The 24866-nt window shown below is 60.9% G+C and overlaps 1 protein-coding gene across 1 annotated transcript in view; it reads right to left on the bottom strand.

Annotated features, from left to right (window-relative positions):
* Nucleotides 1-277: 277 nt before the first annotated feature.
* The window catches only part of ZFPM1 (zinc finger protein, FOG family member 1), a 38087-nt gene continuing 13498 nt past the window's right edge, over nt 278-24866 (bottom strand). The window contains exons 2-10 of the mRNA XM_032750475.3: nt 22110-22241; nt 20047-20136; nt 10106-10239; nt 6904-7006; nt 5890-6099; nt 4878-5102; nt 3566-3661; nt 3326-3475; nt 278-2915 (exon numbers count right to left, since the gene is read on the bottom strand). Coding sequence (XP_032606366.3) covers nt 745-2915; nt 3326-3475; nt 3566-3661; nt 4878-5102; nt 5890-6099; nt 6904-7006; nt 10106-10239; nt 20047-20136; nt 22110-22241 — 3311 coding nt within the window. The 3' untranslated portion in view covers nt 278-744. The remainder of the gene's footprint in view (nt 2916-3325; nt 3476-3565; nt 3662-4877; nt 5103-5889; nt 6100-6903; nt 7007-10105; nt 10240-20046; nt 20137-22109; nt 22242-24866) is intronic.

Raw genomic sequence — 24866 nt, 5'->3', positions numbered from 1 at the left:
ACGGCAGGGCCTGGAGCTGCAGCCCAGGGACTGCTCCTGGGGCAGAGACCTGAGCCCCACCCGGCACTTAATTAGCTGGATAATTAATGAGCCATCAGCACCAGCTGAGCCCCATCTGAGCACAGAGGTGTGTGACCTCCCCGGGCTGCTCAAGGTGCCACCTGGGGACAGCGTGGGGATGTCATACCCTGCCCCTGCTGTCACCCCCCATGTCCCCATGGCCCGGCCCCTCGGGGTGCCGTGCCAGCCCCCACAGTGTCCCCACCCCACACAGGTGTTTAGCAGACATATTTATTTCTGTACACACTTATACACACGGTTCTCGGGGCAGCTCCATCCTCACTGCCAGGGCTGCCTCCCTCCGTCCAGGGTCCGCTCTGCGATGGGGACACCCCCAGATTTCCTGAGGTGCCGGAGCCAAGCCCGTGCCCCCCACACCCCCACCCCAGCCCCGTAGTGTCTACGGGGAGCAGCCCCCTGCAACCCCCAGGGCAGGGCCATGCACAGTCCTCCTGCCTCAGTTTCCCCCCAGGGCACAGGTGGGGGCTGACCCCCACCTCCAGCGTCCTCACCCCCCAACCTGGGTGAACTTTGGGGCTCCAGATGCCAAAGCTGCCCCGGTGGAGCCTCCTGGTGCGGGGCGGATCCTCCATCACCCCAACCCCTGCACGGGGCGGGTGTCAGGCACTGGTTCCACCCCCATCCCCTGCAGCCCCCGAACGGTGGTGGGGGGCTCCGGGGGGGTTACTTGACGTGCTCAGCGGCGTGGGACGAGCAATAATACTTCTTGTGGGCGATGAAGGTGGACAGGCTGCTGAACCTGATGTTGCAGAGGCGACAGTACCTGTGGTTGCCGTTGGGCATCGCGGTGGGCACAGCCTTGCCCGGGGGTGTCTGCACCCCCCTGTCCGTGTAGGCGGGGGGCGTGGGGGGCTTGCGGGCGGCTTCCCGCAGCGCCTCGGGGGCTGCGGGCGAGGCGGGGGCCCGGGGCGAGCCGGGGGGCTGGGGGCTGTCCCGGCCCTCCTTGGCGGTCAGGCTGTCCCGGCGGAGGCGAGGAGGGGATGCCGCGGGCAGCGGGGGCTCGGGGGTCCCGCTGGCACCGGGCACCGGCGCGTCCGGCAGCCCCGGCCCCGCCGGCGGCTTGGCCACGAAGAGCCCGTGGGCGTTTCGGAAGTGCTCGAGGAGGTCACCCTTGATGGCCCCGTTGAGGGGACAGTAGGGACAGGCGGAGAGGGCACCCTTGGGGTGACGCTGCAGCGAGTCCGCCCCGGGGTACGGCACACCGGGGCTGCCCACCGGGGCCACCCTCAGCCGCACTCCTCCCTCGGGGTCCCCCTCACCGGGGCTACCGGGGCTGTGCCGACCCTTGAGCGGGGTGACCACGGCTCCCTTCATCTTCTGCAGGTGCTCCAGGGTGCGGGGCTGCAGCGGCGTGGCCGGGCACTGGTACTTCTTGTGCGCCAGGTACGCGTCCAGGCTGTTGAAGCTGATGCGGCACGCCGTGCACTCGTGGTAGTCGGCGAGGGGCAGCAGCGGTGCCGGTACCGGTGGCGGTGCCGGTGGCGGTACCGGTGGCGGTACCGGTGGCGGCTCGCTGTGCCACCGCGGCTTCTTGCTGAGGTCGATGGGACCCTCGGCGTCGGGGCTGGCGCGGGGCTCGGGGATGGGTGGCTCAGTGTGTGGGGGTTCCGTGGCCGGCGGGGGCTCGGTGGGGCGGCGAGCGGCTCCGTGCACCTCGTAGAGTTTGCGGCGTTTGCGGGTGCGCGGCGGCTGCGGCGGGAACGGCGCTTTGGGGGCTGCGGGGCGGCGCAGCGGAGGGTCGTGCCGGGAGGCGCAGTAGAAGCGTTTGTGCACCACGTAGGTCTCGTGGCGGCTGAAGCGGATGTTGCACGCCTCGCACAGCGTCTTGCTGGGGTCCTCATCACCCTCGTCCCCCGCAGAGCTGCCCGGGCTTTGGCTGTCCTCGCTGCACCGCCCCGAGCCCCCCTCCGCCTCGGGGGACCCTGCTTTGGTGCGCCCCTCGTCGGTCTTGCCCTCCGCAGCGCTGCCCGGTGGGCTGGCATCGCGCCCGGTGTCCCCGTCCCCCACCGCCGGGCCCTGCCCGTTGCCCGCCGGGGGGGACAGCAGCGTGCCCGGGGCCAGGGCACCCTTGGTTGCCCCGGGGGGGGCTTTGAGCTTGCGTGCCCCAGGGGAGCCATCCTCGGGCAGGTGCCGGCTGGAGCAGTACAGGCGCTTGTGCACGTAGTAGTTGTTGATGTTGTTGAAGGTGATCTCGCACTCGAAGCAGGTGGCACCCTTGGGCACCGGCGTGCCCGCGTACACGGCGGGTGGCACCGTGCCACCGTGGCCCTGCTTCAGCCGGCTGTGCACCAGCTCCGACATCTTCGCCAGGATCTCCGAGGCCTGCGGCACCACCGTGGCCTCGTGGCCGAACACGTACTGCGGCAGGAAGACGGTGCCGCCGGCCGTGCCCGTCCCCGGCTCGCTGGGCACGGGGCTGGAGCCCGGCGTGGGGCTGGCGAGCTCCGACTTGACCTTGGCCGAGGACAGGCTGCGGGGGGACGAGGTCCGGGAGCCGGCCTCGGGGCTGCCGGCCCCCTCCCCGCTCCTCGGCACCTCCGCCTCGCTGGCCGGGCTGCCGGCCGGCTCCTCCTTGATGCGCACCTCGCCGCACGTGGAGGACGAGGAGGAGGAGGAGGATGCTGATGAAGGCCCTTCCCCGTTCTGTGGCTGGGCTGGGGGTGAGAGTTTGCCGGCCCTGGGGTCGGGGGGCGAGGCGGGCGGTGCCGGTGCCGGTGCCGGTGCGGTGTCGGGGCTGGGCAGCACCATGTGCTGTGGCAGCGCTGGCAGCGCCTCGGGCAGGAACGCGCCCAGGCTGCACTTCCGAAGGGACGCGTTGTTCGGCTGGCTCAGCCCTGCGGGGGGACAGAGGTGACAGTGTCACTGGCAGCCCTGGCACGGGGGTGATCAGCACTGGCATCACCGGGAACACCGACACAGGGATGGATGATCAGCACCGGCATCACCGGGAACACCAGCATCACCAGGAACACCATCACGGGGATGCTGCCCTGTCCCACACCCCCAGAGCAGGATCCTCACCCCATTCCCTGTCCCACACATCCTGGCAGAGAGATGCTCGCCCTGTCCTTTTCCCAACACCCCTGGCACAGGGATGCTGCTCTGTTCCCCATTCCCAACACCTGGCACAGGGACCGTGACCCATCCCCACCACCCTTCCCACCACCAGACCCAGCTGGGGACAAGCCCTCGGTGACAATGCTATCCTGTGCGTGTCCCCCGCGGCCGCAGCCCCAGCACTCACCAGGAGCGAGGGGTTTGGCAGCAGGAAGGGCCGATCCAGGTGAGAACACCTCACCCTTGGAGCCCGGCTGGCAGATCATGTGGTTGGTGACCAGGTGGCTGTACAGGATGTCCCTGGTGGTGGAGATGAAGCCGCAGCTGTGGCAGACACCTGAGGGGACAGAGCATAGCGGGCTGAGCGGGAAGGACAGTGGCCATCCATCCCTGGGAGGGGACAGGGCTGTCCCCAGGGCACACTCACCGTTCAGGGTGTCCGTGTGCACCTTCAGGTGCCGCTCGCAGTTGGCCTTGGTGGTGAAGGCGGACAGGCAGATCAGGCAGACGAACGGCCGCTCTCCTGCCGGACAGACGGACACTCAGCACTCAGGGGAGGGGACAGGGACTGTGGGGACACCCACAGTGCCAGCTCCCTCTGTCTCTATGGCTCTGAGATGGGGGAATGTTGAAGACTACCTTAGGTGGCTTCGTGTGGTGGAAAAACTTCTAACTTATGCTTCTAAAGAAAGGCTTAGCAGTTTCTTGTTTGGTTTTATGGTTGTTTATTGTAAGTTAGCTAAAAGATTGGTTTTTTTGGGCTGCTGCGGTTTGCTCAGCAGCTCAGGTAAAGGTACACACACCTTTGACATCTTTTTTGTTTGCTGGTTTTTTCTTTTTTTTTTCTGCTTTTGGTTGCTGTTATTTTTTTATATGCTATATTACGTGCTATATGTTTATAGATTTCTTTAATATTTATTATTTATATTAAATGGTGTTTTTTTAAATTTTAAATTAATTTGTGAATGTTAACATTACTAAAAACATGGAGGTAAGGAAGAAGAAAGAGGAAGGACAGGACTGGCTAAAATCTTTCTATTTTGAAACTTTTGACCCCCATGTATAAAACTAAAACCCCGCTGGATAAGCATAAAACCCCCCCTGTATAGCACTATTTTTTTTTTTTAATTTTGTGACTATTTCTATATATTTAAACTGTCTGTGATCTCTGCCCATGGAAAAGAGTTTTCAATCTTACAGGATGAATTATAAGCTCTGAGTGTTTGATATAAGTAATTATTAAGTGTGGCACGGGTGCAAAAGTAAAATTTTAGGATTCTAGATTAGGGGTCCAAAGGGGACAAGATGGAGGAAATTGGGTGTGTCTTGTCCTTTTTCTCCTTCTTCATGCCCTCCATGTTTCACTGTGGTGTTGGCATTTTTCTGTTGGTTCAGGCTGGGGACACACTGTCCAATGTAGGTGACAGATATTGGCACGTTATTGTAAATCCAGCACAGGTAGTTTGTGGTATTTAATGTTTGTACCATCCCACTGAGGGCAGAGCCCCACACGCTGCCCTGCAGGACAGAGCTGCGGCAGGGCAGCAGAACATGTTAGAGATAAACAGAATAAACAACCTTGAAACAGCACAGACCAATTATGGCTTCTGCTTTGGCAGTGGGGCTGACAGACAGAGACTTTCTACAATCTCAGAATCATCAATACCACAGATCCCGACACCACCCCAAAACCTCCAGACCAGGGCAGCCGTGCCATGCTGTGCCATGCTGTGCCATACCGCTGTGGCTCCGCATGTGGATCTCCAGGGAGCTGGCACTGGGACAGCTCTTCTTGCACTGTGGGAAGGGGCAGACCCTCTCGTTGGGATACGTCTCCTTGGGCTTCTCGTCCAGGGCCGGGGAGGCGGCGCTCTGCCGGCTGGCGCAGTAGTACATCAGGTGGGCCTGGAGGTTGCGCTCGCTGCGGTACCAGATCCCGCAGTCCTTGCAGGGGAACACGTCCTCTGTGGAGAGCCAGGGATGGGGACACCGCTGTGTGACAGCCTGGGGGGTCCTGGCAGGGCTGTGGTGCTGTGTGTCCCTCCCTGTGTGTCCCTCCCTGTGTGTCCTTCCATGCGTGTCTTTCCCCATGTGTCCCTCCCCACATGTCCTGCCCTGCATGTCCCTCATCTGCATGTCCCTCCATACATGTTCCTCCCTGTGTGTCCCTTTCTGTGTGTCCCTTCCCGTGTGTCCCTCCCTGCATGTCCCTTCTCATGTGTCCCTTTCTGTGTGTCCCTCCATGCGTGTCCTTCCCCATGTGTCCCTTCCTGTGTGTCCCTCCTCGTGTGTCCCTCCCCGCTGTCCCTCCTCGTGTGTCCCTCCATGCGTGTCCTTCCCCATGTGTCCCTCATCTGTGTGTCCCTCCATGTCTCTTCCTGTGTGTCCCTTTCTGCGTCACTTCCCACGTGTCCCTCATCTCCGTGTCCCTCCATGCATGTCCCTCATCTGTGTGTCCCTCCCCATGTGTCCCTCCCCACGTGTCCCTCCCTGCATGTCCCTCATCTCCGTGTCCCTCCCTCCATGTCCCTTCCCGTGTGTCCCTTTCTGTGTCTCTTCCCACATGTCCCTCCATGCATGTCCCTCATCCGTGTGTCCCTCCCCATGTGTCCCTCCATGCATGTCCCTCATCTCCGTGTCCCTCCCTACATGTCCCTCATCTCCGTGTCCCTCCATGCATGTCCCTCATCCGTGTGTCCCTCCCCGCGTGTCCCTCCCCATGTGTCCCTCCCGGCGTGTCCCCAGACTCACTGTTGACCACGGCGGTGGCCAGGATGGCGGCCATGCCAGCCTGCTGTGGCAGCAGCTGGATGTCCGAGTGCAGCGCCGCCGGGTACGGGGACTCGCCGGGCTCTGCCTTCACCCCGTGCTTGGGGACAGCTGCTGGCTCTGCCACCACCAAGGCGCTCAGGGGCTCGTCCTCCCGCAGCGCCCGCGCCGTGCGGCACCACAGGGCTTCGTCTGGGAAGGGGACAGCGGTGAGCAGAGACTGCTGGGTCCTGTCCTGGGTCCCGTTCTGCCCCTCTGGATCCCGTCCTGCTCCTCTGGATCCCATCCTGCCCCTCTGGATCCTGTCCTGCCCTGCTGGATCACGTCCTGCCCCTCTGGATCCTGTCCTGCCCCTCTGGATCCTGTCCTGGGTCCCGTCCTGCCCCTCTGGATCCTGTCCTGGGTCCCGTCCTGCCCCTCTGGATCCTGTCCTGGGTCCCGTCCTGCCCCTCTGGATCCTGTCCTGGGTCCCGTCCTGCCCCTCTGGATCCTGTCCTGGATCCTGTCATGGATCCTGTCCTTCCCCTCTGGATCCTGTCCTGCCCCTCTGGATCCCGTCCTGCCCCTCTGGATCCTGTCCCGGGTCCCGTCCTGCCCCTCTGGATCCCGTCCCGCCTGCCCCGGTCCGTCTGTCCCGCCGTGTCCCCGCGGTCCCTCCCGGCCGTGGCCTGGCGATGGCGCTGTCCGCCCGTGCTGGGCCCCGCCGAGCCCGCCCGGAGCCGCCGCTCCGCCCTGTGCCCGTCTGTGCATATCCCAGTGCCATCCCTGTGGGATCCCTGTGACATCCCTGTGCCCATCCCTGTGCCCATCCCTGTGACATCCCTGTGCCCATCCCTGTGCCCACCCTTACACCATCCCTGCTCCCATCCCTGCTGGGAGCCCCCCCAGGGAAGCTGGGACAGGGACAAGCCCAGGGGTGGCCAGCAGTGGCACAGGGGACAGGGACAGGGGACACGTTTGGGGACCCTTCCCGCCCCCACTGCCCCCAGCACCAACCCTTCCTGTAGATGACGGCGTTGGCATCGGGCTCTCCGGGCACCAGGGGCACGAGGGACAGCCAGCAGCTCTCGTCCCCCAGCACCAGCGTCAGGGGGGGGGTCTGTGGGGCAGGGACAGGGGTCAGCACCGGGGTCACACCGAGGGGCTGCCAGGGGGGTCAATGCTCCCCAAAATGGGTTGGGGTCACACTGAGGGGCTGCCAGGGGGGTCAAACGGGGCTGGGGTCACACTGAGGGGCTGCCAGGGGGGTCAGTGCTCCCCAAAAGGGGCTGGGGTCACACTGAGGGGCTGCCAGGAGGGTCAGTGCTCCCCAAAAGGGGCTGGGGTCACACTGAGGGGCTGATGGGGGGGTCAGTGCTCCCCAAAAGGGGCTGGGGTCACACTGAGGGGCTGCCAGGGGGGTCAATGCTCCCCAAAAGGGGCTGGGGTCACACTGAGGGGCTGCCAGGGGGGTCACAGTGCTCCCCAAAAGGGGCTGGGGTCACACCGAGGGGCTGCCAGGGGGGTCCCAGCACTCCCTGCTCAGCCCATGCCCAGCTCAGCCTCCCCGCATTCTAATGAATATTAATGAGCACGGGGGGGGAAATTAATCTCCCTGATTTTGCGATGGCTGCTGCAGTAACGATATGAAATCTAATTATCCATCCCAATATTTCCAAGCCGCCAAGTCAGCCCGACAGCCGCAGCCACTCGGGGCCTTATCACTGCCAGGAGCAGAGGGCTGGCAGCGGGACAAAGCCCCCAGGACACGGGTGTGACACACTGGCACACGGGTGTGACACTGGCACGTGGGTGTCACACATGGGTGTGACACACTGGCACACAGTGTGACACACTGGCACACGGGTGTGACACACAGTGTGACACACTGGCACACAGGTGTGACACTGGCACGTGGGTGTCACACACAGGTGTGACACACTGGCACGCAAGTGACACACTGGCACACGGGTGTGGCACACGAGTGACACAATGGAACATGTGTGTGACACACTGGCACACAGGTGTGACACACTGGCACACAGGTGTGACACACTGGCACATGTGTGTGACACACTGGCACATGTGTGTGATACTGGCACACGTGTGTGACACACTGGCACATGTGTGTGATACTGGCACACAGGTGTGACACACTGGCACACGGGTGTGACACACTGGCACACGGGTGTGACACACAGTGTGACACTGGCACACGTGTGTGACACTGGCACATGTGTGTGACACTGGCACACAGGTGTGACACACTGGCACATGGGTGTGACACACAGTGTGACACTGGCACACGTGTGTGACACTGGCACATGAGTGTGACACTGGCACATGTGTGTGACACTGGCACACGTGTGTGACACACTAGCACACGGGTGTGACACTGGCACATGGATGTGACACACAGTGTGACACACTGGCACATGCATGTGACACACGGGTGTGACACACAGCGTGCCACGCTGACACTTGGGTGTGACACACGGGTGTGACACACAGTGTGACACACGGCATGCCACGCTGACACACAGGTGTGACACACAGCGTGACACATGGCTGTGACACACACCGTACCACGCTGACACGGCCGTGTGCACCTCTCACGATGGCAGCAGAACCCCCTCCCCCGGACACGGGCAATGGCTCTGGGGGCTTTGGGACCCCCACACCCCCAGGGACGGGCACCGCTGCTGCCCCCGGGCAGAGCACCCCGGGGAGAGCAGCACCCCTTGGGAATTCCACAGGAACGGAAGCGCTGCCAGGCCCCTGCAGCACCCCAAGGTGCCCCCAGCACCCCGGGGTGCCCAGCCCGGCTCCCCGCGGCGGCCCCAGCCCGGCGTGAAGCTCTCCCTTGTTCTGCCCGGAACAAAGAGTGGCTGTGCGCCGATAACCATCGGGAACCACGGGAAACCCAATCCGCTCCGCAGCCGCCATCCCTGCCCTCCGCAGCCCGGCCGGGGGGGCACGGGCACCCCTGGGCTCGGGGCACACTCCCACAGGGCTTCACCTTCCCTCAGCACCCTCAGCTGGCTGCCAGAGCCTTTCCACCCCTTCCCAAGCAAGGATCTTTTTGGGGAACGCTGTGGGATAAGCATCTTCCTCCTCCTCCTCCTCCTCCTGCTGCTCCTCTTTTCCCTCCTGTTCTTTCTCCTTCTCCCTCAGCACTTCATGGTGCTCCACACCACGGAATATTAAAGCCCCCCAGAGCTCCCAGCTCCCACCAAAACCCCAGGCTGGGATCATCTCCAGCATGGAGATGAAGAGCAGAGCCGGGCAGGATTTGGGGGAGACCCCCTGCACCCCCCCCAGCGCCGCCAACAACAAAGAGGAAGGGACTGAGGGTGACAGCCCCTATCAGGGATGGGGCTGCAATTCCTTCCTCCCTTCCCCGAGCAGAGATAGGGAGGGAGGAGAGTGGCAGAGGAGAGCAGGGCTGGGAATCATCAGCCTGGCTCGATAAGGGAGCTGCTGAAATGGGAGCAAAAATATTTAGACAATAAATGAAGTATCAGGAAAAAAGCTGCGCATATCTTCGGGAAATCAATCATCCTGTACCGGGTGTCTGGACACACGGCGCCAACCGGGAGATAGGGGAGCCAAACTGGGCAGATAAGGGTTAATCAAGGATTTAATTCAGCAAAGATAAACGGGCCTGAGCTTAAAAAAAAAAAAAAAAAAAAAAAAAAAAAAAGGCAAAGGAGAGAGGAGGAGGAGGAGGAAGAGGTGGGGATGGAGCCAGGGCTGGGCTGGAGCTGCCTGTGTGTGGCTCAGGGGGGATGTGGAGGGAAGGACGTGGCTGGGATGGAGGATCCAGAGCCTAAAATCACCCAGAGTTACACTGATGGACACCTCCGTCCTCTGCTGCTCCCCCCGTGGTGGCACTAAGGGCCACCAACAGCCACCAGCCCCTGCTGTCCCCTCAGGGCTCCTCTCCTGCCCCTTCCCCATGGCTGCTGGTGCTTTCCAGACACCACCAGAGTCCCCAGGGAGCAAATGTGGGCTGGGAAAAGCAGATCCCATCCCCTCTGTGAGGAGACAGGTGCCACCAAGCAGCCAGCGCAGAGGGGACAGCAACCTCCTGTCCTGTCCTGTCCTGCCTGTGGGAACGCTCTGGGCTGGCAGGGAAACCTCCTGGGCACCCAAACCAGGAGATTCCCTCTTCCCAAAGGATTTATTTCCTCGGGACTCGCCCTTGGGAGCTCCTTACCGTGTCCCCGTGCCCTGGCGATGCCGGCTCGCTGTGGATGCTGCCTGGGAAGGGGCCCCAGGAGAAGCCTTCGGGGAGGCTCTGGCGGGTCCGGACCCGTCTCTGCCCATCCTGCACCTCCAGACTCAGCTCATCTGCGGGGAGACACGCACAGCATCAGTGGGATGTGCCCCCAAACCCCCCCGGCCGGCCGCACCCCAAATCCTGGGGGGCACGAGCACACCTGGCTGGAGCCAGGAGCTGCTGCTGGGGGTCCCAAGGGGGGACCCAGCCCCTTCCCGAGGGTCCTGAGGGGGATCCAGCCCCTTCCTGGAAGTCATGAGGGGGATCCAGCCCCTTCCTGAGGGTCCTGAGGGGCATCCAGCCCCTTCTCAGGGGTCTTGAGGGGGATCCAGCCCCTTCCTGAGGGTCCCGAGGGGGATCCAGCCCCTTCCTGGGAGTCCTGAGGGGGATCCAGCCCCTTCCTGAGGGTCCTGAGGGGGATCCAGCCCCTTCCTGGGAGTCATGAGGGGGATCCAGCCCCTTCCCGAGGGTCCCGAGGGGGATCCAGCCCGTTCCCGGGGGAGTCATGAGGGGGATCCAGCCCCTTCCCGGGGGTCCCATGGGGGAATCCAGCCCCTTCCCAGGAGTCATGAGGGGGATCCAGCCCCTTCCCGGGAGTCATGAGGGGGATCCAGCCCTTTCCCGAAGGTCCCAAGGGGGGATCCAGCCCCTTCCCGAGGGTCCTGAGGGGGATCCAGCCCCTTCCCAGGGATCTTGAGGGGGGATCCAGCCCCTTCCCGAGGGTCCTGAGGGGGGTCCAGTCCCTTCCCGAAGGTCATGAGGGGGATCCAGCCCCTTCCCAGGGGTCCTGAGGGAGATCCAGCCCCTTCCCGAGGGTCCTGAGGGGGATCCAGCCCCTTCCCGAGGGTCCCGAGGGGGGATCCAGCCCCATCCCGAGGGGGAATCCAGCCCCTTCCCGGGGGTCCCAGCCCGGCCCGGAGCGGAAGGAGCGCTTCCCATCCCCGCACCCGAAGTCGCAGCAGCTTCAGGGCTTTAATGGCTTTGATTATCTGATAAGGCTCTGGTTTAATGGGTTAGATAACATGTGAATACGCTATGAAGGCTGCTCGAAAAATGTTTTAACTGTGCCTTTGTCTTTGGGAGCGCAGATAAGATGGCAGGTAACCAATACCCAGATGGATGTGCTGCCTTGCCCCTCGCCGCCAGCTGCTGCCCCCCAAAACCGAGCTGCTCTGCGGGGACAGCGAGCCCAGCCCGGTCTGTGTGCGGCTCCGAGCGCTGTGGGGTCATCCCCAGCCCCCTCAAACCCCCCGGGACCGCAGTGGGACCGCGGGCAGGGAGGAGGCTGCGCTGGCTGAAGGCAGAATTGCCTTTGGAGCCGGAGCGCGGGGAGGATAAAGCGATCCCCTGGCTGCGGAGATTGAAATCTGATGTGTTTATTAGCAGGGCTGACATCTGGATCCTCCCCGGCGCTGGGGTGAGCTGAGGTGAGCCACTGGGTGGTGTCACCTGCCATGGCCCAGGTGCCACTGGCACCCGTGGGTCCCCTCTGCCCAGCCCAGCCCACTGGGTGCTGCTCGGGGCACATCCCAGGGGAGCAGCGGGTGCCACCTCGCCAGAACACGCTGCCCACCGGGAGCTGCCCAGGCTCCCCGAGGTGTTTGGGGTCACCAGGCTGGTCCCTGCCACCCTCCAGCCCTGTGCCACAGCTCCCAGCACTGCTGGTGATGGGCTCTGCCTCAGTTTCCCTGTCCTGCCCTCCCAAAGCCACCCCAGCTCCGTTTCCAGCTGGGATCTCATCCCTGCAAAGGGCTTTTGGGAATGAGCACGGCATGGGCTGTGCCTGCCCTGCATCCCTGACATCCTCCCACCCTACATCCCCCCCCACATTCCTGGCAGCTCCTGCCCCACATCCCCCTGCCCATTTCCTCCTCAGCCCCACCTCAGCACAGGGAGGAGGAGGAGGGATGAGGAGCATTTGGGATTTATTCCCTGGCACAAACTGAGCCTGAGGAAGGGTCTGTGAAGGACTGAGGGCAGGCAGGGAGCAGAGTGACCACCAGAGTGGCCTCGGGGCTGAGCGGGGCAGTCAGACCCTCACATTATCCCACATTTCCAGCACCTCCCATCTGATTCCCAAAGTGCTGCTGGACTCCCCCGCAGCCTCAGCATCACCCCTAAAGCCCCAGCAGAGCCCCAGCAGTGCTGGCTCCCCTCTGCCTCTGCCACCCCGAATTTCCCGGCTGTTTTTGGGGAGCGGAGCCCAACGGCCACGTCCCCCTGCGGGTGCCCCCCCGGCAGAGCCCCCCCTTCCCCGTCTCACTGGTAATCAGCGGCGTTTGGGTCAGGAGACCATGTCTCCGAGATAAGAGCGCTCGCCTGACACTTCCCATGTCAGAGCACTTCATCTTGTGTGTATCAATCCCCAGCAGAGAAAACACGCAGGCGCTGATAAAGAGAAAACCGTTCCAGACAGGGGGACAAAAATAGTGCTGCCAGAGCCAGCCCCGCTCCTGCCAGCACCCCGTGGCCTCCACCCACCCAAAAGTGGGGTGCTGGAACCCCACTGACAGGGCTGAACCCCTGCTCTGTGGGGCTGAGAGCTCCTCCAGCGGGATGAGCATCCCTGGCTGGCCACAGCCCCTGTGCCTCACCCGTGTTAACACAGCGAGGGAAAAACAGGAGGGAAAAGATGATTTTTTTTTCCAGCTAAACACACAGCACTGCTGAGTGGGAGCAGGGAAAAAACAATGGGGAGGCCTGGGAGATGCTGAGTGCTCCACACTGGGAATAAGCCCAGAGGCAGCAAGCTGTGTGCCCACCTGGGGAGCGATCCCACCGCGGATCCAGGCACATCCCGCTGCCTGCCAGGTTGGGACCAGCTGCTGGCAGCCCCTGGGGTGTCCGGGAGCAAAGTCCTGAGCTGCAGCTCCCTGTGGGATCCCCTGGCAGGTGAACACCCCCCAGGTATCTCACCTGGCCATCGGTCCCTCCTTATCAGGGAGCAGGGCTTATCTCCCAGCTCGTTAACCAAATTGGGCAGGGACCGGCCTGTTTGCTCTGGGGCACGAGAAAAGCAGCAGGGAGGGAGGGAAGGAGGAAGGAAGGAAGGAAGGAAGGAAAAGCCCCCAGGAGAGGCAGGTGCACCCGCCTGGTGTGCCACAGGAACATGGGGCTGCTCCCAGCTTATCTTCCCATCGAGAGATTCCAAGGGAATCGGCTGCACCGTGCCAGAAGCAACGATTGATCCAGTCACCACCCCATGGCCAGTCAGGCATGGCTGGCACCACATTCCCGCCCATCCCGAGGGGCCGGGGTGGGCACAGGGGAGGGAGGAAGGGATGCACAATTCCAGGGAGGCATCACTGAGCCTTCCTCCAGCACAGGGTGTGATGGAGATGAAGGGGCACGGTGCCCACAGCATTCCCAGGGCCAGGGGGAGGAATGGCACTGCCAGGAGCAGCACTGGGAGCTCTGGAGATGCAGCCACATCCAGGCACCCCCATTTGCAGGGGGGAAGGGCAGAGGGCCCCCAGACAAACCCACTCATCCCTCATCCCCATCCCATTCCAAGCTGTTCCTGCATCCCGTGGCCTCGGCTGCATCCAGAGGATCAAACCACAAATCCAAACCAGCTGCTCTGCCCCTCCGTGGGTATCCAGGCTCGGAGGTCCCGGCAGTGTTTGGAGCTGCCTGGATACAATCAGGACAAATACTGCCACCAGCGTGTCATGGGATCACAGCCCGGGATCAGCCGCCTCGCTCCGATTAAATCCAGCGCCCTGTGCCAGCCTGGGGGGCAGGCCAGACCCAGCCCTGGCCATGGAGAGACTGGGAAATGGGGATGGATGGCTGGATGGACCTCCAGATTCTTGCTAAAGAGCTGAACAATTTGTTGGGATGCAATTCCCATCCTGTGGATGCAGTTTGGAGGCAAAGGGATGCGGGAGCAGCTCGGAATGGGATGGGTGGGTTTGTCCTGGGCTCCTCTGCCCTTCCCTCCTGCAAGGAAAGCAAAAGGGGGTGCCTGGATGTGGCTGCACCCCTGGAACATCCAGGAGCACACGTGGGGGGCTGCAGGAGCTGACCTGGCAGTGGGAGGGATGGAGGGATGGAGGGATGGAGGGATGGAGGGATGGATGGGTCCATCAACGGGTACCCAACCTCCCACGGCTCTCCTGCTCCTGCCTGGGGAAATCCGAGCTGGAGAAGCCCCAGTTCCCCCCAGTTCCCCCTGTCCCAGCCCCAGCTGCTGTTTTTAGCAGCAGCACGAGCGCGGCGGAAGGAATAAATCCTGACAACTCAACTACTGCAATGATGTGATGGCACCGCTCCGATAAGATGGAGGGAGCCGATTGGGAAGAGTCTTAAGCTGTGAACACGCAGCATCTCCACTCTTCACCTCCGCTCACAAAGGGAAATCTCTCCAAAGGGGCTAAGGAGATTATCCCGGCTTTGCCGTCCCGGGTGCTCGAGTAATCAGGGCAGCCTTGGGGACGACAAAGGAGCGAGGAGGGTTCCAATCCAGCCTTGCTGGGCTGTGCCTGCTTGGGCTCAGCCTGGCCTTGCTCTGTGGAGGGAGAGGGGATGGCTGTGGCAGGTTTGGGGTGCTGGGGACGCCCCGCTGGGGCAGGAGGCAGGGGGGATTTCTGCCCTTATCTCAGCTGCCCATCGCTTGCCACTTATTGATTGTTTGCTGCCCGAGTCCAAAAGCGACTCCTTATCGGGCTGAACCCTGCCCCCGGATAATGGAGCAGCCAGGCCCTGCCCTGTGGGCACCACCCGGCCCCTGGGGGGGCTGGACAAGGGGAGCTGCACCCCAAAAAGGCTCCTGCTGGCCAGCTGTGGGGCACAGCTGGCAGGCGGCGGCGGCGGGGTGGCACCGGCCGTGCCATGTGCTCCCCGGGATCACCCCACGGAAGCTGGGGTGCCCTGCCCCTGCAGGATGGGCTGATAAGGGATTTTCACCTTTGGGGTGTGGCTGTGCCTTGCTGGGATGGGGCTGGGAGGGGGTCCCTGTCTCCAGAGGGTGCCCATCCCAAGGGGTGCCCATTCCTCAGGACAAGGGGTTCCCAGCCCAGGAAAGAGCTGGGATCCTGCAGGGATGTGGATGGAAACACTGGGAATAAGACCAGGAAAGGCTCAGGGAGGATGGGAAGCAGGAAAACTTCCCTGGGGCTGCCAGGCGCTCTGTGCCAGGGGTGCCCTGTCCCTGCTCTGTCCCCACTCATGGAGCCCATCCCAGGGGGCTCCTCCTCACAAGGGACATCCAGGAAACACACGGGACCTGTGACCACAGGGCTGGGGACAGGAATAAACATTGGGAAAAAACACCAGAAAGCACTCAGGAAGGAAAGGAAGGAGGAAAACTTCCTGCCAGGGTGGTGGGAGCCCTGTGCCAGGCACACCCTGGCCCCTCTCCGGGGCTGCTGGGACCCCTGGCTGTGCCCAGGCAGCGGGAAGAGGGCACTGGGGGGGCAGGAAGCCGGAGAGGGGAGGAAGGGGAATGCAGGGGCCCCGGGGCCGATGCAGAGGGAAGATATCCCGCCCGGAAAAGGGGAGGGGGGGTCCCTGCCACAGCCCCAAGTGCCTGTGGGGGGGTGGGAGAAGCCCTGGGAGGGGGTACCCAGATGGAGCTGGGGGGTCCAAGCCCCAAATCCTCACCGGTCCTCAGATCCAGCCAGGGCAGAGCAGCAAGGGGAGTGATTGACAGCTGTCAATCAGCACCAGCCTGGAGGCATCGCCCTCAGGGCTCTCACAAGAGTGCACAATGGGAAACGCCAGGGAAAATGGGAACAGATGCCTGAGCAACCCTCCCTCCGCACTGTCACTGTCCCCAAAATCCCTGAGCATTCCTCTACAATGTCCCCAAAATCCCTGAGCATACCTTCACACTGTTTCCAAAATCCCTGAGCATCCCTCCAAAATGTCCCCAAACACCCTGAGCATCCCTCCACAGTCACTGCCCCCAAAATCCCTGAGCATCCCTCCACACTGTTCCCAAAATCCCTGAGCATCCCTTCACACTGTCCCCAAAGATCCTGAGCATTTCTCCACACTGTCACTGCCCCCAAAATCCCTGAGCATCCCTCCCTAATGTCCCCAAGATTCTGAGCATCCCTCCACACTGTCATTGTCCCCAAAATCACTGAGCATCCCTTCACAATGTCCCCAAACACCCTGAGCATCCCTTCACCTTGTTACTGTCCCCAAAATCCCTGAGCATCCCTCCCCAATGTCCCCAAAATCTCTGAGCATCCTTCCACACTGTTCCCAAAATCCCTGAGCATCCCTCCACACTGTCCCCCAAATCCCTGAGCATCCCTCCCCAATGTCCCCAAGATTCTGAGCATCCCTTCACACTGCCACTGTCCCCAAAATCCCTGAGCATCCCTCCCCAATGTCCCCAAAATCTCTGAGCATTCCTCCACACTGTTCCCAAAATCCGTGAGCATCCCTCCACACTGTCCCCAAAATCCCTGAGCATCTCTTCACCTTGTCACTGTCCCCAAAATCCCTGAGCATCCCTCCCCAGTGTCCCCAAAATCCCTGAGCATCCCTCCACACTGTTTCCAAACACCCCGAGCATCTCTCCACACTGTTCCCAAAATCCCTGAGCATCCCTCCCCAATGTCCCCAAACACCCTGAGCATCCCTCCACAGTCAGTGTCCCCAAAATCCCTGAGCATCCCTCCACGCTGTCACTGTTCCACTCCGGTCTGGCCACCCTTCACTCAGCAACATCCCCAGAGCAGTCAGAGCTCCCTTCACCGTTATCGGTGTCCCCAAACTGTCCCCTCCACCCTGCAGTGACCCCAGGCCCAGGAGGACACCCCCCAGCAGGGACAGCTGCTCCTCCACGTCCCAAATGCAGGACAGGTGCCACCATCACTGCTGGGACCATCCCCACCCCTTTGGCAGGAGGATTTGCTGGGCACACCTGGGGCAGGGGGAGGATTTCAGGGCGCTGGGCACCCCCTGATTTGGGACTCTGGGGGTGCCAACTCCCTGAATCCCAAGTCCCCCCATCCCCCAGCAATCTCCCACAGACACAACTCTCTGCTGCTCCGGTCCCAGCGATAAAAGGGAAGAGCTGGGATAATTTTTCCCACCCACACATAGCAGGGTGGAGGGGGAGGGCCGTGTCCCCTCCCTCCCCGGACGAGCCGTCCCCCTCATTGTGCCCTGCTCACCCCGATAATGAACCTTGAGGTTTCCAGACAAACCCTGGGCAGCCAGAGATTATTGAAGCAGGAGATAAACACAACTGAAGGGAAGGGGGAGCTGGGAGGAAAAAGGGGAAAAAAAAAAGGACTTGGGAGTTTAAATTAGATGCACCAAAAAAAAAGAAAAAAAAAAAAAAAAAGAGGAGTTGCTCTGTGCCATCCTGATATGGAGGATGGGGGGTGAGGGGTTTGGGGGATCCAGAAGAAATATTAATATTAAATTAATATTGAATCATTAGTAATTAATTATTTAATAAAGCCCAAACAGGCAAGACAGCAGCAGGGCTTGGGGCTCAGCAAGGTGCAGCTGCAAACAGTGATGCTGATGTGGGGAAGGGGGTGAACAATTCCCTGGAATTTCCCAGGTGGGATAATGCAAAAGCCACCCTGGGTTTGGTCACAGCTCCTCCAATCCTGTCCCTGCCTGTGGTGTTCCCACAAGGGCAAAAGCAAAAAGTTCCATCCCACTTGGAGGAGAGGGAAGAATCCAGGATTTTTCCAGCCTCCCAGCAGCTCCCCGTGGGAATTCTCTGGTGGCTCACCATGAGGTTGAGCAGCCTGTCCCTCAGCAGGGCTCTTCTCTGCTGCATTCCTGCCCCATGTGGAATTTGCCAGAGTTTTTCCTCTTCTCCTTCTGGGAAAACTGGCTGGAATTGCTGAGGTTGGCCGGGCAGGGATGGGAGTTGGAGGCTGTGGGTGCTCCCAAAATTCTCTGCTACCCACCCTTCTCTAGGGCAAACCAAAAGGAGTGGGAAAGGTGGAAACCTGAGGCATGGACGGAGGGGCTGTGGGGAGAGGTTTGGGGGAATTTGGGAAGGATGGGCATCCTGTCTCCAGGATGGAGGGAGCACAGAGCACGGCCATGCTCTATCCCGTGATCCCCCTGGCAAGCAGAACAGAGCCAGGGCGTCCTGGCAGCCTGGATGAAGGCCTGGCACATCCATAAAGATCCCCAAGTTTGGGATTTCAGCCTCCAGCTCCTGGCTGGAGCCTCACCCCCTCCAGGGAACAAACCAAAATCCTCCTTCTCCCTCCCCAGCTCGGCCAGGCAGCCCCAGGGCGAGGTCCTGGTGGGCCACATCCCCTCAGGGACAGCGGGGTGACCTTTGGGAGCACCAACCCACCGCGAGGGCGACCCAGTGACCCCCCAAAACTCCCCGGAGCGGACACCCGGCGGATCCTGCCAGATAAAAGCGGAAAATTGGGGCTGCTCCCAGCTTCCCTTTTCGCCAGCTCCATCCCTGATAAGTGCTGGGCCTGCAGAGCCCCTGATAGCCGGAATACGGTTGGCGCGGGAGGAACACCCGCACGCCGAAATCCACACCGCTCCAATTACCGCCAGAGATGGGCTGCCGGGCCCGATAATAAAATCTCTTTTACATAAATAATGCAAATAACCTGCTCACCCAAAAGGGGAGGGGGAAGGGGAGGCACGGCCTCAGCCAGGTTTGGGATGAGCGAGGCGTGGTGACCCCACAGGGAATGAGGGGGATCTGTGGGGTTGGAGTTGCACCCCCCAGTGCTCCCACCCTGCCCTGGGAGGGTTTGGGGGCAAAGGGCTGGGAGCAGATAAGGAGGAGCCGGGGGTGGCCTCGCAGCTCCTTCCTGCCCGGCACGCAGGAAGGGCCGGGATATCAGCGGGGTCGGCAGGAGCTTCCCCTCGGGAAGGGGAGCGGGGTTCCCGCCGGGACTGGGGATTTGGGCAGCTGCAGGAGCATGTGTGCTCCTTGCCAGGGCTCCTGCAGCTCCCCGTGGCCTTGGGGACGTGCCCAGTGCATCCATCCCCAAAGGGCCACCGCTGTCCTGTACGGGGTCACCGCTGCCCAGCAGGGTGTGGGCAGCACCAACAGGGCCTGAAATGTGGCACAAGCATCACCCTTGATGGTGTCAGGTCCCCCCTGTGCCATCCCCATCCCCCTGCCAGGAGCTGTTCCCAGCGGAACAACCCCAACCCCAATCGAGGAGTGATGGAACTAAACCGTGGGAAGTTCTACCTCAACATGAGGGACAGCTTCCCTTGGAGTGGCAGAGCGCTGGCACGGCTGCCCAGGGAGGTTTTGGAGTCTCCCTCTCTGGAGCCATCCCAAACCCACCTGGATGTGTCCCTGTGTCACCTGCTCCAGGTGTCCCTGCCTTGGGCTGGATGATCTCCAGAGCTCCCTCCCAAGCCCAGACATTCCGTGATTCTGTGAACCCGTGTGGCACGTGGCTGTAGCCCCGTGGCTTTGCAGATAGTGGGTGATAGAGCTGGGGGTGCCCACAGGGCCTCGCCGGTGCCCTGGCGCCCACAGCCCTGGCATGGAGATACCAGTGGGAGATAGAGGCTGAAATCGCTCCTTGGGGTTTTGATAACCATCACCAAACCACCCCAGCGTCGCCCTTGTGGTTGCCAGGATGTTGGTGAAATGCCCTGGTGCGACACAGGACGGGCCCAACCCCTGCCAGTGCCAGGGAGCGTGATGCCAGCTGTGGGATGGCATCTCTGCTGCTCCCAAATCCATGGCTTTACCATCCCAAAAGCACCCTGGAGACATCAGGGATGACAACCATCACCTCACACCTTTCTCCTGCAAGAGTTCTGGGGTTTGCAGCCTGCCCAGCTCCCAGTGCTCCCAGTTCTCCTCGTACTGGTGTTTGCAAGAGGAGGTGAATGCTGGAGGGCTGCTCCAGCAGATGGAGTGGGATGACCGGTCCCAGACACCAGAGACTCACCTGGCCCGTTCCAGGGGTCTGGCTCCTGGGGGTTCTCTCCAGGATCCGGCTTCTCCGGCTCCTTCGGACTCTCCAGAGCGTCTCTGGACTCTGCAGCAGGAGAGGGGAGGCAGCGGGTCAGAAGCAGGGAATTCCAGAGGCAGCATTCCACAGGGGCTGGGATGGGCACCAGGAGGGCATTCACATCCCCCTGGGAATGCCCCCCCAGCCCAGCCAAGCCCCTCCACCCCAAATCCGTGGCACACCCTTGGCACACCGCTCCAGCTCGGCCCCGCTCCCCTCACGGCTCTATTTGTGGCGTATTCATAGCAACTTGATAACAATTATTTTCTCCATTAACTGCTGCTGGAGATGGGCTGATAAAGCCAATCTGCATATGACAGTGTGGCAGATTAGTGCCCAAAGTACATGTTTGCCTTGGCGGCCCGGGCGGATCGAGCAGCGCGGAGCCCAATCGATCGGCGCCACCGCGGCCGCCCAGCGGTGACGTCACCGCCATTGGAGATTATTAATACAGGTGATAAGCGCAATGATTAACATCAAATAAATCAATCACCGGGTATAAAAGTCCTATTATTTTTGGCTATAAATCAAAGTGCCTGGCATATCGATTTTTATCCATCGCGCTGAAAGCTTTAGTGGCCGTTATTGCTGCTCGGCCTTATCTCTGCTATCACCTCTTTATCGAGGCAGGCCAGTGCCAGGTGCAGCTCCGCGCCCCAGCTCCGGCTCCTCGCCCCCAGCCCGGCTCCCCCATCAGATAAGAGGCCTTGATTCCCTCCACCGCTGAGCAAAGTTTGCCTGGGAGACCTCCCTGACTCAGATACTGGGGTCCCTTCCCTGCTCCACTTATCAGGTCCCCTCCCTGTTCCAATTATCAGGCTCCCTGCCCTGCTTTGCTGTAGGATCTCTTCCCTGCCCTGGCTGTTGGGGTCTTTTTGCTGAAATTGGGGTCCCTCCTTGCTCCAACTAGGGTCCACTCCCTGCCCCAGCTTTAAGACCCCTGGCCTGCCCCAAATACTGGGGTCCCCTCCATGCCCCAGCTACTGAGGTCCCTTCCTTGCCCTTCATTATTGGGGTCCCATTCCTGCCTTGTGATCTCTCCTGTTGAAGCTACCAGGGTCCCTTCCCTGCCCCAAATGTTGGGGTCCCTGACTGCCCCAGCTCTTCGTGCCCCTTCCCTACTCGACTACGAGGATCCCTCCCTGTCCCAGCGATGTGGGTCCTGCCCTGCCCCGCTGCTGTGGATCCCTGGTGCCCCGTTTTGGGGACACCTCTCCCCCTGAGGTGCTGGGAGCCGCAGCTGGGCTTGGTGAGCCGGCGCAGCCGTGCCCCGGCGCGGTTATCTCAAAGGGCACTGCAAACATTAACTGATTGGGATTTGCCCCCACCTCCACAGGAAGGAACTTAGAGGATATCTGGGACTGTTTCAGCCCGGCCCTGAGCTTGCAGCCACCTCTGGGGTGTGGCACGGCTCGGCGGCAGCCTGGCGGCGGCGTGGGCAGCACAGTGCCACCGACGGCCCCGTGCCCCCAGCCCACCCGTGGCACGGCCAGGGCCACCACCTGTGGCCTCTGGGGCTGCTTGGTGCCCCGGGGGAGTCACTTGGTGCCCCAAGGGATGTGACTTTGTCCCCCCGGGTGGGGGAACTTTGCACCCTAAGGGATGTGACTTTCATCACGGGGCGGGGAGAGGAACTTTGTATTGCAAAGGATGTGACTTTGTACCCCGAGAGGTCACTCTGCATCCTTGGGATGGGACACTTTGCACCCTAAGGGGATGGGACTTTGCACCCCAAGGTAGGGGGAAGGGTCATTCTGCACCTAAGGGGTCACTTTATATCCCAAAGGTCACTTTACATCCCTGTGAAAGGTGACTTTAAACCCTGACTTATGTGACTCTACTCTGGCTTTGCAACCTGGGCTGTCCCCAGGGCGCCCAGAGGGATGGAACCCCCAGGGACACGGGGCTGTCACTGGCCCACCAGCCCCGAGGGGTGGTCAGGCTGCTTCCTAACGCCCATCCCGGTGGGGAGGGGACAGCAGGGACAGCCCAGGGCTCACCTTCACTGCCGGGGGGGCTGGAGGTGTCGCGCTCGGCCGAGCCCTCGCAGTCCGAGGTGGCCCCGTCCCTCTCTGAGGGGCTCTGGTCCCCCACCGGGGCGTCCTCGCCTTCCTCCATCGCTGCCAGGGAACCTGTGGGAACACGGATGGGGCGGTGAGGAGGGCACAGCCAGAGGGAAAAGATGCCAAGGGGTTTTCTTTTCCCCCTTGGGAAACCAGGATGCTGGGAGGAAATGCCCCACAGGGAAGGAAGGGAAAGCCCTGCCCAGCCATCCCTGCGGTGCTGCATCTCCCTGGGGTCACCTTGCAGAGGTGTCCTCGCTCCAGGTGTCCCCTCCCTGGGGCACTGTGGGGAATCACATAGATGTGGCATCACCTGTCCCCAAAAGTGACCCCAGAAACAATCCCCACCCCCCTTTACCTGAGCGGTGACACAGACCCACTGCAGGGGGGACACGGGGGGGACACCCCTCAGCCCTGCCATCCCTCTGGGCTGTTTCTGTGGCAGCTGTGTCCCCAGCCAGGCGGGCACAGCCCAGCTCTGGTGGCACACGTGGCTGGCACCGCACGACGCCGCGGTGCCGGGTCCCAGCCGGGCACAATCCGGGGATCACGGGGGGATCACGGGGGGATCCGAGCGGGGCCAGCCCCTCTGCAGACCTCAGCTGCTCGCCGTGACTCCAGGCATGTATATTTACAGCAGCAGAACAAAGAGCCCATAATCTATACAAAGCACACAACAATGAGCGTGAATAAAGAGGCTGCCGGAGAAGGGAAGGCAATTTATTCTAATTCTGCTAATTTCAGTTCCAGCACAATTAAAAAGGCTGTGATAATATTCAGAAACAATCGCCAGCTAACAAATCGGTTCTCCCGCTGTAAATGAAACATTGTTAGGCTAATTTCTTCCTTCACGCCTTCACGGCTCTTGGGCTTCTGATAAAGTTAACCCGACGCTCGCCTGCGCCGGGGTTTGGCACCTCCAGCCTGCCCAGGGAGGGGTGGATGGGGCAGGGATGGGATGGGTGGGGCCAGGAGGGCACCTGGCACCCCCCAAGGGTGCTGAGACCACCCACATCCCGCCAGGGAACAGTGGGAAGCAGGAGGAGGATGGGGATGGCGTTGGGTACCACAGCATCCTACAGGATGATGGGCAACAGCATCCCATCCGTGATCCCGGGATGTATCCCAAATCCCACCCCGAAATATCCATCCCCAGCCAGGAGGGAAATGGGGATGCCCCACACAAATCCAACTGGATGCTCCATATAAATCCAACTGGATGCCCCATAAAAATCCAACTGGATGCCCCACACAAATCCAACTGGATGCCCCATACAAATCCAACTGGATGCTCCATACAAATCCAACTGGATGCCCCACACAAATCCAACTGGATGCCCCACACAAATCCAACTGGATGCTCCATATAAATCCAACTGGATGCCCCATAAAAATCCAACTGGATGCCCCACACAAATCCAACTGGATGCCCCATACAAATCCAACTGGATGCTCCATACAAATCCAACTGGATGCTCCATACAAATCCAACTGGATGCCCCACACAAATCCAACTGGATGCCCCACACAAATCCAACTGGATGCTCCATACAAATCCAACTGGATGCCCATACAAATCCAACTGGATGCCCCATATAAATCCAACTTTGAGTCTGTCACCATGTTCCTACAGGGATGATGGGTGGCCAACAGCATCCCAGTACTACGTCACTGGGATGACCCACATCCCTCCCCGAAATCTCCATCCCCAGTCAGGAAGGAGATGGGGATGCTCCACCTAAATCCAGCTGGGATCTGGGCACCGTGGTGTCACCCAGTGCCTACAGGGATGATGGGGAATCGACAATCCCAGAATCTTGTCCCTGTGACCCCTGGGACCACCCACATCCCACCCCAAAACACCCAGGCCCAGCCACGAGGAAGATGAGGATGCTCTGTATAAATCCAACCCTTCCAAACCTGGCATGGGGACGACTGGTGGCCAACAGCACCCAGGAATCATCTCACACACTCCCTGGATGCACCCCACATCCCACCCCAAAGCACTCCCAAGCACAAAGCGAGGTGGGGATGAATACAATAGATAAATATAAATAAAAATATAATAAAAATAAGATAAATCCAACCCTGTAAAACCAGGGGTTTGGGGACCATGGCAGCACCCAGTGCCCATGGGGAGGCTGGGTGGCCAACAGCACCCCAGAACCGTGTTCTTGGGTGCATCCCAGCCCCACTGCAGCACCTCACACACCCCCAACGCCCGGGGACGCACCGCCAGTGCTCCCAGCTCCGCGGGTTAAACCAACCACTGGGGAAAAAAATCACAAAAAGGGGAAAAAAGGGGAAAAAAAAAGGCAGTGAGGGAGAGGGAGCGTGGAGCAGGAGCGGAGGGAGCGTCACTTGCCCGGGATTGCTGGGAGCCCTGCACAGTTATCACCGCACACAGCCTCCCTCGGCTGGCCTGATCTGTCTATTCTTCATTAAGCAAATACGCTGAAATGGAAATGAAAACATAATAGCTATTTGATTCTCGGCGAGATATTTTGCATATTGGTTCAGTGCTGATAGTGGAATTTCATCAACTCCCTTTTTTCATGCTTTAAAACTGAATTACTGAGGCTGGTTTTACAGAGAGGGGAAGAGCCAAAAAACGCTCCCTTCCAAGATACTCCGCTTCGACGATTAACTCTTCTCCCTCCTTTTTTTTTTTATATTGATAACGAGCAAGGATTT

This window comes from Taeniopygia guttata, chromosome 11 (assembly GCF_048771995.1).
Source record: "Taeniopygia guttata chromosome 11, bTaeGut7.mat, whole genome shotgun sequence".
In the NCBI taxonomy this organism is placed as follows: Eukaryota; Metazoa; Chordata; class Aves; order Passeriformes; family Estrildidae; genus Taeniopygia; species Taeniopygia guttata.
The sequence above is the reverse complement of the archived record's forward strand: the minus strand, read 5'-3'. Positions and strand labels throughout refer to the sequence as shown.